We start from the raw sequence: 12,921 nt of genomic DNA, 5'->3' as shown, positions 1-12,921 counted from the left end.
TCAACAACAAACAAAACACAAATCTGAGAAGTTTCTACTCAGCAGCTCAATGTAGTTAATGTGAATGAGGTAAGTTCTAAGCAGCAGCTTGATCTGCAAGAAATAGCTAATGAATTTGCCTAAGATCATACCAGGATACATTGTAGACAATATATCTGATATGGATCACATTAGATACACCATGTCTGAAAAGACAGGAGGGTCAGGAGTGAAAATAAACAAGTAGATCAAGTCAAACAGAACTGACCCAGTGGCTAAATTACAATATAACTGCCAAATCCATTTCAACCTCCTATACTCTTACAAATAAACACATTCATATGTCACACAACATTATATAACATAATTCAGCATGGAAATGAGAAATAATCTTTCATAAGATACCAGCTTATTGCTTATAAAGTCAATTAAGAGGAGATAGTTCTTCATGCATAAAAAGAAACTTTTAAGCATAGAAAACAAGTACCTTGCGAATTCCTGGTAGGTTTGAGCATAAAATAAGTATTAAGGTATGAGAATTCTTTTACTTCAAAATAAAACACTGAAGTCCAAGGTAACTAGTCAATCTTAAGAAAAATGAATTAAGTCAAGAAATAAGATAAGCTTGTGTACCACGAGATGAACACTGATCTGTTTCAGGCAAGGCCCTTCATTCAAGAACTCAACTCTTCATCAATGAAGAACCTTGACCAAAATGTTGGGTTTCTTTTCTCACAACACAAACTTATACTGCTTTGTTAATTGTATTGATTTTTCAATTGGGTACAAGCTGGGACATGACTATTTGAAAAAAATGATCACTTGGGTTGGTATAGTACTCATAACAAATCCTGTTAAAGAAGAGAAGTTACTCAGTTTAATCCCAACATTATATTTTAGGTATCCCAGTGAATGTTTAACTCTGCGTATGTGTGGCTTATATATCAATGTGCATTCATCCCTAAATATTTGTATGTATGTTCAAATTTGCAACGTTAGTCAGTAGATATGTATGTAATGTGTCAATATGTGTATGTAGATGTAAGGGTATGTGTATATCATTATGTGTGCATGTGTTCATTATTATCATCATTCAGCTTCTGTTTTCCATGCTGGCATGAGTTAGATGGTTTGACTGGAGCTGGTAAGCTAAAGAGCTGCACCAGGCTCCAGTCGTCTGTTTTGGTTTGGTTTCTATGGTTGAATGCCCTTTCTAACACCATCCATTTTACAGAGTGTACTGGGTGTCCTTTACCTATCACTAATACAGGTGCCTTTTACATGTCGCCTACACTGGCCACAACCTACTTTGTGTGAAGAAACGAGCTGGATCATGTCTTTACATTTCCCATGACAAAAACACAACACCAAAATCCCGTTAGATTCATAAATCTTTGTGATAATCCGGAAAATAAAAACAGATTAATTGATAACTAATCTGCTTTTAACAAAATAAGGTAAGCTGCAGAATGCTGACAAAATCATTAGTACATTGGACTGGCCGTGAGCCAAAATTTGAAATAATCATTAAAAGATGTATAGTTCTTATTTTCATGCTTTAGTTACACAAGTAAAAGTAGACTAATCCTTATTTTTGAGAAAATGTAGAGTGAACTGTCCAAATAAAGCATCTCAGACAGCATGCACTTTGTGTGCCCTCACACATACATGTAAGTTGTATCCAATTAATCATGGAAAGTTTCGGAACCTAACTTGAACTGCTAGAAACAGTAGCCGAATCTGGGTTGCTAAGAATGGACACACCAAATAACAGACTTAGAGCCACTGTACTAACAGAAATACTTTTGATCATAGAACGTTGCCAGTGCCCCTGGACTGGCTCTTGTGCGGGTGGCACATAAAACACACCATTTTGAGCATGGCTGTTGCCAGTACCGCCTGACTGGCCTTCGTGCCGGTGGCACGTAAAAGCACCCACTACACTCTTTGAGTGGTTGGCGTTAGGAAGGGCATCCAACTGTAGAAACTCTGCCAAATCAGATTGGAGCCTGGTGTAGCCATCTGGTTTCACCAGTCCTCAGTCAAATCGTCCAACCCATGCTAGCATGGAAAGCGGACGTTAAACGATGATGATAGAACAACGCAGTCAATAATAAACTGGAGCTAAAAAATTTTTTTTTTAAGAGAGAATTCTGGTTTAAGCACTCCATAACTTTTTTAGTTTTTAGAATTTTCAAAATTTTTTAGCGAATTTGTGTTCTACACATAGGAATTCATACCATTATGGAAAAAAAAAAGATTTAAAAAAATTTTTAAACCCCTCCCCCACCAATAAACCCTAAAAGTTCCATTTTCTTTTTCCTCTTTTTAATCGGCGTTTAAAATACATAGAATGCCAATTTTTTTTACTTAAATGTGTCTATGGGGAGAAAATATTGAAAAACATCAATACATATCAGAGCGACAAAGAAACGAGAAAGGCATCGAGTGGTCACGAGATGTGCGGAAAACAACAGCTAAATCGCCCTTAAATCGCACAACATTTCTTTTCGTTTCATTTTTTTTTTTTTTATAGTCGTGGGAATTCCCGTGTGTGAAACAAATTCGCAAAAAATTTCTGAAAATTCTAAAAAAAATAATGATAGTTATGAGGGGTTATACAGGGTGCTTAAACCAAAAATACAAAAAAAAAAAAAAAAAAAGCATCATAATTTTATACTCTCACAAGTTCAGTGATTGGATCCAAACAGACTTTTTAGGTTATTGCATTGATCTCATCATTTATTATTTATTCCTTTTTTTACTATATCCGATGGCCCAGAAAATTTGCTATAAAGGGACACAACTCAAAGTCGCTAAATGAATGACTGAAAATTATTGGAAATTAGGAGAAAAAATATTTTTCTTAAAAATTCAGTAACTGATTAATTACAAATAACTTTGCAGAAGCCCTCATTTGTGTGTATGTGTGTGTGTGTGGGGGTATGCGCTGTTTCATTCTAACAAATTTACAGTAATTCATTTGTAAATATCTAAATTTAGTAAATCACCCAAACCCTTGAACGTACATGAAAACAGGTTCAAAATCTATGTAACTCATGCTAACACAGATACATGACTTTTTCTTTCATTTTCTTGCAAAGACAGAGAGGTACTTTAAATTTAGATAAATTCTTCATGCTTCTGTATTGAAAATCAGTAGGAAATCAATGTGGCTTTCCATCTCTCCTGTTGGTGAATATTTAACCCTTCTGCCTATCGATACATTGATCCGTAAAGAGACGATACTTAAAGATAATACTCTTCTATCACCTAGATAAGAGCCATTGTAGCCGCTCGATTCTCCAAAAATAGCAGTTAAATCACTTTCAAATTACATTTTACAGTCTCAAAAAAAAAAAAAATGGAATAACAATTTTGTTAGTCCAAAGTGTAAATATTCATTCGACTGTGAGATCTTAGCAAATTATTATTTTTATTTATTTTGGTTTAAAGAAACCCAAAATTTGTTTGGCACCTGAAGAAAAGATTGGTTTAATTTTGCCAAGACAAATTACTTGGAAAGAGTCACAAATGAAATGCATGTGAACATGAGCAGGGTTCACTAAGGGCTAAACAACAAAGTCAGTCTAAATAAGACGCCAGATTATCATCACAAGTTATCTCCAGTTGATAAAAAAAAACGTTATTTCCATTAAATATATTGTTTAACTACAAAATAATGTATCTATTGCAGATTTCACCTGTATTTTTGGACAATGGAGTTTGCAATTACTAATAATTTGGATACGTGTAATATAATATGGTTGAAGGGGAAACACATCGGGGATTTTCAACTTATCACTATATTAGAAATGTGAGACTCAAACGTATTTATAAAAAATATTCTGGAACGGTGAATCTACTCGACTGATCTCAGTGCAACACCACTACCAGCACCAAACAGAACTTTATTAAAGTCACTTGACTTGCTAGAAAAAGTAGGTAACTCTTTCTAACATTACCTTCTACTGCTTTAGAAAAAGAAAGAGGCATTGAATGCACTTATCCGAAAAAAAAAAAAGAAAAAAAAAGGCAGGATGGTTACGGATGAAATGTCGTTGATCATAGGTCTGGTCATTCAAGGCTACATAACTTGGCAAATGAAAATAAAAATCGATATAGGATGAAGACTATCAAGACGGCATGGATGATGATGATGATGATGATAGACGTGAAGAAATCGAAAGCATCACCAACCTTGTTCCACAAAATTCGAAATGTCAACAAGAGCTGACATAATGGAAGAATATAAGATGAAAACGTATAAATTTATAAAACAGAATATTCCGCTTTTTTTCTTTCTTTCTTTTCTTTTCTTTTTTAGTGTCCAAAAAGAGAAAAGCCAAACGGTGTTAAGCCAGTTCTGTCTCTTCTGTGATAATTTGTATGGTCCACACACACATATATGTACAAAAGGTTAAATAATCGATATATTTTTTGATTTCATTCGTCGCGATACAAGACTGATTTGTGTAGGGAATTAAATTCACCCTCAATATAATACTGTTAATAGTTTCGATGAAAATTTAAAATAAGTGACCACCAGATTACAAAGTTTCTTATAAACGTTAATAAGTGGGGCAAGGTTTTCAGCAACCAATGAAACAAAGAGTTTTCTGAATCAGTGTATTACGTGTATAGTAATTAGGAGATAAATACGTACTCCAATACATATACAATTGTAGCTACATACGCGTAAAACTTCAACTATATTTGCAACAGGCGTGACATTCTCAAAGTGACTATGTGTGGAGAAAAACTCCAACCTTTATGCAAATATATATATCAAATATGTTTACACTTTCTTATTTTATTTTTTTTGTAGAAAAACATAATACTTAATATGCTGTTGTCGTCTATTATATGCATGAGGTGTGCAAGGTTATCTGTGTAACAAACAAGGTTGGTTGTACAAAACACTTAGATACTGACTTGTTGTGTATGTCTGTATGTGCGCGTGTTTGTGAATTTGGATGTTTATTGTATTTTCCACAATTGATAAGGTAACAGTAACAGTCGCCCGCAATAAAAATTAGATAACGGAACATTAATAATAATGATGATGATGATGATGATAATGATGATAAATTAGTCTAATGAAATTTTAGACAACTGTCGTTGTAAACGAAAGGGTAAAAAAATCACCACCATCACAGCTATTAACACAAAAATCAAAGATCAGTGGGACAAGGTTGTTTAAAGAAATCTACGTACACTAAGGTGATTTAAACATCAACATCAATAACGAAGCCTCTCAAAATATCACAGCCGATACCTTTACAGTTACTATGTATAATAAAATCATTGTGATTTCAGCAGGCACGCATGTTAAAGTACAAATTTTGATATATGGAACTGACCTGTAAAAACTGAAATTATGTCAAGTTAGGTGGAGGAAGATGATGGCGAATATTGTATATCATTGCTCGTGTGTATTCAGTTTCCTTTCAACGAGGCAGTGCCTGTTCTGGTCCATCTTGGCTTTTCTGACGTCACAACCGATGACGCTCAATTACTGCTGAACTCATCGAAGCTCATAGAATAAATTAGAACTAGAAGACACCCCCATTTAAAAGTAAGATATGTGAATGTGTACGTATCTGTGCTTATATAATTATTTTACTAAACACTTTACTTTTTTAATAAAAGCAAATCTCTTTGTCTATTGTAAAATGATACACACACACACACACACACACACACACACACACACACATATGTATGTATGTGTATACGTGTGATTGTATGCATGAATATATCTCCGCACATGTGTGTGAATATATATACCTACACATACACATGCACACACACACACACACATATGTATTGATTGATTAATCGATTAATAACTCAAACGTTCCAAACATTTGTGTGCGCACTTGAAATTGTGCATGCTAACACGCATTTATACCAGTGATTTCCAGCCATTTTTTTTTTACCTCCACCAATCTCATGTTTCATATTTTAGAATGTTGTTTTCCCCGTTTTCCAAGATTGTCCACTCAAAAGATGCCTTCCAAATAATTTGTGTATAAGATTGAAAATTGTTTCTTCTTTTTTCTTAAAAAAGCACCCCAAAATACATTATACATACACATTATTTTTTGAATGAAATTTTACAAATTTTAAAGCAATAGAAAGTGTTAATGATTTTAAAACTTCAGACATGTGTATGCATGTATGTATGTATGTATGTATTTATGTATGTATGTAGGTATGTATGTGTGTATGTATGTATGTACGTACTAACTTACATACGTGCATACATATATACATAAGTACATACACGCACACGCACACGCACACGCACACACACACACACACACAAAGGTGCAGACGTGACTATGTGGTAAGAAGTTGGCTTCCCAACCACATGGTTCCGGATTCAGTCCCACTGCGTAGTACCTTGGGCAAGTATCTCCTATAATATCCTCGAGCCTACTAAAGCTTTGGATTGGATTTGGTAGACGGAAACTGAAAGAAAACAGTCATGTGTGTGTGTCCGTCCTTGTGTCTGTATTTGTCCCCTCACCACTGCCTGACAACCAGTGTTGGTGTGTTTACGTTCCTGTAATCTAGCGGTTCGGCAAAAGCAATTGATAGAATAAGTGCCAGGCTTTAAAATAAGCGCTGGGGTCAATTTGTTCAACTAAAATAAATCCTTCAAAACGGTTCCCCAGCACAGCTACAGTCAAATGACTGAAACAAGTAAAAGATAAAACATAAGAGATATAACGTAAAAGAAAAAAAGATCTGGAATCCAGGCAAGTACCTTATTAGCACTCTGATAAAGTCCAGATCTGGCTAACTTCATCGAATATGAAACATACAGAATTGCTTAAGATAAACAATTAAATGGTACTTCATTAGATTCGTAGATCCTGAGTTCAGTTCATTGGATTTCATACAGAGTATATAATCAAGGCACCATAAGGAAGAATGGATAATCATACACCTTCAAAAATTATTTATAACATTATTATTCTCTTTAAGTTCCAATCTACCACGCGTTTCTGCACTTATGTGCATTTAGTTGATTCATTTGCAGTACATATTCATCCAAGGCAGGCATGCTATGTAATTTTGTTCGTGGTTTTACCCATTCGGGTGGGTGGTGCGAAGTATTAAACAGTCATTCTTAAAGTATATTCTAGGTGAAGGACCATAAAATTTCAGAGAATATGACAATAGAGTATGCGTTGAAATACAATATGATTATAGTTCTGGTATCACTTAAACTTAGAATGAATGGCCTTTCACGATATTAAAGGAACAGACTATTTTATATACTTAATAAAAGGGAAATTTTTTTTAATTAGGCCAGGATGCATTCACATAATGAGAATAATATTATACCATATAAGATAAATGGAGAGATTGAAAAGGGCTCCAAAGAAAGAGGAAGCAAATATCGTTTCTGTTTGAGAAATCAGACCAGTCCATAGTAATAAAAGCTTTATACATTTTTTTTTTTTTTGGAATATTATATGTTTAGTATTTATTTAGATGAACAAGCTAAGTTGAAATTCTAATCATATATTTTCTTAATTAACCAAAGTTTTGAGGTTTAGTGTAAGTTTATTAAAATCTAACTGAAGTAAATTTGCGATTATTTGACTGGGTTAACTTATATGCATTTCTATCTACGTTATTTCGAATTAAAAATCCTTATTTAGAAAATAAATACTTTTCTAAATGAATGAGCGCATTTTAGAGTTAATTCGTTTCCGCAATTTAGTAACCTGCAATAAGAGGTAAAAATATGAAATATTTTTTCCAATATTAGATTACATTTCGAATAACCAATAGTATACGGTAAAGAGTAACTTATAATTACCCATTTCATATCATATTTAGTGTCTCTATCCTTTAAAGTGCGCATACATACATACATACATACATACATATATATATATATATATATATATATATATATATATATATATATATATATATATATATATATATCAATTAGAAAATGGAGGATAGTGTGCTGTACCCAGCGACTTGCAGACAGTGTATCCCGTTGAATTCATTAACTTAATTTGTAACTAAAGTGACAAAAAACCACAAAGTACAAGTGTTTATAACAAACCATGTTATATTGACAACCGGATTTACAAATAAAAGTAAATAAGGAATTTGAGAATAAAGTTTATGTTTATTCTCAAATTCCTTATGTACTTTTATTTGTAAACCCGGTTGTCAATATAACATGGTTTGTCATAAACACTTGTACTTTGTGGTTTTTTGTCACTTTAGTTACAAATTAAGTTAATGAATTCAACGGGATACACTGTCTGCAAGTCGCTGGGTACAGCACACTATCCTCCATTTTCTAATTGATATATAAATTTAGGGTAAAACAACCCCCTCTTTTACCCGCTCCCACTTATTACACTTGGTATAACACTAGTGTAACAATAATTGGGTACCCTCCCAGCAGTATATTGGATAGATACTATCCCTTAGTGGGTTGAATTCTCAACCCCTAACTCTCTTGCATTATATATATATATATATATATATATATATATATATATGAAATGTACAGTATTATATATCCATCACGGTTGATCTTACCAATCGGTTTCGCACTAAGAATACAATGAAGTATTAGGTAACAATCTGATTATATAACTTTACGCTCATCAGAGTTAGCCGATATGGAAGGGAATGTTTTTTAATAAAAGAAATTCTTGTATACAGTGCTTATGTGCACTACAACTAAGAAGAAAAAAAAAGATACATCAGATGTACTGTTGGCGAATTTCAGGGTGCATGGAAGTTTTGAAGGATATAGTGTCTCGACAACTAACGATTGATGCGGGTAGTTTATTCCATGCTTCAACAATTCTGAGTGTGAAAAAAATGTTTGCGAAATTCATAGGTGCTGTGTTGTTTTTTGATTTTGTGAGCATGTCCACGAGTGTTTGTCATACGGAATTCAAAAAGCTACACAGGGTTGTTGGATAATCTTATGGTGTCTACTAAGTCAGTTACCAGACGCCTGATCTGGGGTACTGTTTCAGAAAATTTTTAGCTGTTGTTTTAATATTGTGTAAAAGGAAACAAACATATAAAAAGAAAATTTGTACATAAACTAGATCAGTTCGCGCTTTAGACACTGCTGAGTAGTGTGTTTAATTTGTTTACTGAACATCGCCGCGAATTCCCCCTTGTTTTTCAAAAATTTCCCCTAAGCCACAAAATAAGGGAAGAAAATCTGGTCTATTTGTCAAATCCTGGCAACAATACTGTAACTGGAAGCTGGATAATAATCTAATTCTACACTTTATAACACTTAAGAATATAAATACGTTTTTAAGCACAACACACGCAGAATCAAAAAAGAAACACTACCTTTCACCAACACACCAGGATCGACACTGCGTGAACCACAGTACGTGCTCTCTCTCTCTCTCTCTCTCTCTCTCTCTCTCTCTCTCTCTCTCTCTCTCTTTCCTCTCTCTCTCTCTCTCTCTCTCTCTCTCTCTTTCTCTCTCTCTCTCTCTCTCTCTCTCTCTCTCTCTCTCTCTCTCTCTAGCGTGCAGCTTCCTATCTCGGACACGTGAGCATGCGCACAACATCCGAAAACCACGTCGCTGGCACTGTGAAAAACACAGTTCTATACAAGGATTTTTGTAGGGGATTGCTACTGACATTAAGCTATTGACATTATACAAGTATAAAGAAAGAATTAAAGAAAAAAGAACTCATTATATTGGATGTTATCAATAATATCGAGTGGAAATAGGGGGTGCTGCAGTTCCGCAGTGCCTATACACTAGTCACCACTGATACACACGCGCGCACACGCGCACACACACACACACACACACACACACACACACACATACATTCTCAATGTTACAAATTATTCCAATAATTCAGTTACAATGAGTTAGTAATATATATTTATTATTTATTTATGCGCTCTTTTAAAGCCTAGCCAGGCTCATGGGCCCGGTTTCCCAGTTTCTATGGCGTATGTGACCCCCCCCCCCTCCAGCTGACGGGACGCCAGTCCATCGCAGCGTTACTCAAGAAACAGGAAGAAAGAGTGAGAGAAAGTTGGGGCGAAAGAGTACAACAGGGGTCACCACCATCCCCTGCCGGAGCCTCGTGGAGCTTTAGGTGTTTTCGCTCAATAAACACACTCAACGCCCGGTCTGGGACTCGAAACCGCGAGTCCGCTGCCCTAACCACTGGACCATTGCGCCTCCACATTAGTAATATATGCGGTACTTTAAAAACTACTTCCGTGCACACAAAAAAAAACCACTATTTGTTTGGTTATATACGCTATCGTCTACGGGACGAACTCAACCGCGACACAATTGCACTAGAATATCTTTTAGAAAGACGAAGATGGTGATACGTGTATTAGTACAATCAAGTGGCATCTTGAATCGATATCTGGTTTTCGCATTTTAGGTGTTCGCTGTTGGAATCGCGACTGGAAGATGCTGTCTAAGTCGCAAGTCTGTCATCGCTGAGCGTGGTTGGCATCTGATCCCGATGCTGTGGATTCAGTGGTTGCTTAGGGCTCAACTCATTCCAGGTGAGCACCAACACAAAGTAAATTCTTTTGTACTGGTCGAGTGCCAAATTGATATGTAATGATTAAGTATAACGATCAATGAACGTCGGAAGTCACCTGTTTGTAGCAGTTAAGTGTAAGATCTAATTTTAATAGTTTATAAACATCGGAGGTCACCAGTTATAACGATCATGTGTAGTGGTAATATACACCGAATAAATATGAGAGAACAATGTTTTAACTGGTTGTTGAGATGGCCCTTTATTTATATCGTTATTATCGTCGTTACAAAGTAAGTTATAACACAGGTTATTTGTTATTATATAGTGTGAATGCGCGTAGCTTAGTGCTTAGGGTATTCGGTTGCAATCGAAAGGTTGTGGGTTCGATCCCCGGCGGCGCATTGTGTTTTTGAGCAAGATACTTTATTTCACGTTGCAGCGATCCATTCAGTTGCAAAAATGAATAGTATCTGTATTTCAAAAAGCCAGCCTTATCACATTCTGTGTTACACTGAATCTTCCTGAGAATTACATTAAGGGTGCATGGGTCTGTGGAATGCTCAGCCACTTACACATTAATTTCACGAGTAGGCTGTTCCGTTGATCGGATCGACTAGAAACCTTGTCGTCGTAACAGATGGGATGCCAGTTTTTTTCTTCTTTAGTCTGTTCTGTATGATAGTTAGCTTCATCTGTGAGTGACTACTAGAGACAGAAAGAGTAAGAGATAGATTAAGAGTTATGTTGATGAAAGGCCATACTTGAAGTGGGAAAGAGAGATGTCCTTTGACCAGCGGGCAAGGGACCAAAGAGAGCGAACCAATTTGAGGCTGCTTATTTATATCCTTTCTAACCAAACTAGATCAGGCTGTTATCAGTTTTCACTCATGTATGACTCGAAAAGGTTAAGAGATCAGTTTATTCTCATAAATGTCCTAGTACAACAGGCGAGAACAATAGGCAGAGAACTTGTACGAAAATGTTGATTCAGTTGCGAATCCGGGCTTAGAAATCATGCAGCTACTCGCTACAGTTATGAGCACTCGGTAAACTGAGGCACAAAATACTTTGCTGTATTAAGTTACATCTTTTTATATTCTAAAATAAAATCTCACAGGAACCAACTTTGTCTTTCATCCTTTCAGGCCCCCTAACTAGAACTCCATTAAGGCGGTGAATTGGCAAAAATCATTAGAATGCTGGACAGAATGCTTAGTAGAATTTGCTTCGACACTCTGAGTTCTAGGTTCAAATGCCACCAAAGTTAATTTTGCCTTTTACCCTTTCAAGGTAAACACATTGGACCTAATATTTAGTGATGTTCATTTCGATTCTTAGCGTAATGAGCTCAAATCGCACTAGAGACCTACTAAAGAGCAGCTTAACCTGCTGCACAGTTTAAAACCACCACCTGACGCCTTTGGTGCTTTTAACAGAATTCCTTCTGATACAAGCATACGAGCCAGGTCTCCGGTTTGAGAATATCTTCCTCCATTCTACAAGTCCTGGAGACCCTGTAACGGGTCATGACCACTACTTTGCCTTCTGACTAAAAGATAAAATGAAAGTACTGAAGGTAATATAATCGACTTCTTTTTAATTATTTAATAATTTTAATTTATGTATTATTTTACAATTTGTGAACAATCACGTCATTGGTTAAAGGTTTCCTACAAACAAGTCACTTATTCATTGCATTTCTGACAGCGAACATGACAAGGGAGTATCTGTGAAATCGGAGCAGAACAAATATCGCACAGATTTTTCAGCTTTCTCAATGATATTTGTACGCACACACACAAACTTACATGCACATACACACACGCATGCACACACACACACGCACATCCACACACATGCACATCCACACACAAACACATCCACATGCACACACACACAAATGTACCCATATATGCACTCACACAAAGATAGATAGGTAGGTAGATAGATAAATATATCGATAGATAGAGAGAGAGTGAGAGAGAGAGAGAGAGAGAGAGAGAGAGAGAGAGAGAGAGAGAGAGAGAATGACAGGTTTGCAAAGTTTCCATCTACTCAATTCTGCATTGGTATGATAGGACACAATTGATCAAAGTTTTGTGCAATTGGATCGAACTGAAACTAATGTGATTGCGAAACGAACGTTTTTAGCACACACCAAACTTGAAGCCCTGTTCTCATGCTAGAAATCATTAGGTAATAAAATGCGGTAAGTTTACGAAAATGGTGGAGCAGCATAATAAAATATTCGTTGCAATTAGCATTGCTGCTCAACATTCTGACCTGAATACTGCTGTATCAACTTTTCGTTCGTCTTTATTCCTCCGGGGGCCAATAAAAGAACCATCGGTAATATATTCAGTTCAATTCGATCGGCAATACATCCATATAATT

At 35.6% G+C, this 12,921-nt stretch overlaps 1 protein-coding gene across 5 annotated transcripts in view; it reads right to left on the bottom strand.

Moving 5' to 3' along the window:
- Positions 1-12,921, bottom strand: part of LOC106871499 (uncharacterized) — a 36,946-nt gene that overhangs the window by 19,652 nt on the left and 4,373 nt on the right. For 2 of the 5 annotated variants that reach the window (XM_052965548.2, XM_014917987.3), the window contains exon 1: positions 5,343-5,473. The exons of 1 other annotated variant lie outside the window; for it this stretch is intronic. Coding sequence is in view for 1 of the 4 variants with exons in the window: in XM_014917985.3 (XP_014773471.1) it covers positions 4,180-4,219 (40 nt within the window). In the remaining 3 variants the exon portion in view is untranslated. Of the gene's footprint in view, positions 1-4,179; positions 4,891-5,342; positions 5,474-12,921 lie in introns of those variants that run through there. 2 more of the 5 variants (XM_014917985.3, XM_052965546.2) reach the window with 2 other exon arrangements.

The sequence above is a fragment of the Octopus bimaculoides genome, chromosome 2 (genome assembly GCF_046866305.1).
Source record: "Octopus bimaculoides isolate indiv1 chromosome 2, ASM4686630v1, whole genome shotgun sequence".
Taxonomy (NCBI): domain Eukaryota; kingdom Metazoa; phylum Mollusca; class Cephalopoda; order Octopoda; family Octopodidae; genus Octopus; species Octopus bimaculoides.
This window is presented reverse-complemented; position numbering and strand designations above follow the sequence as displayed.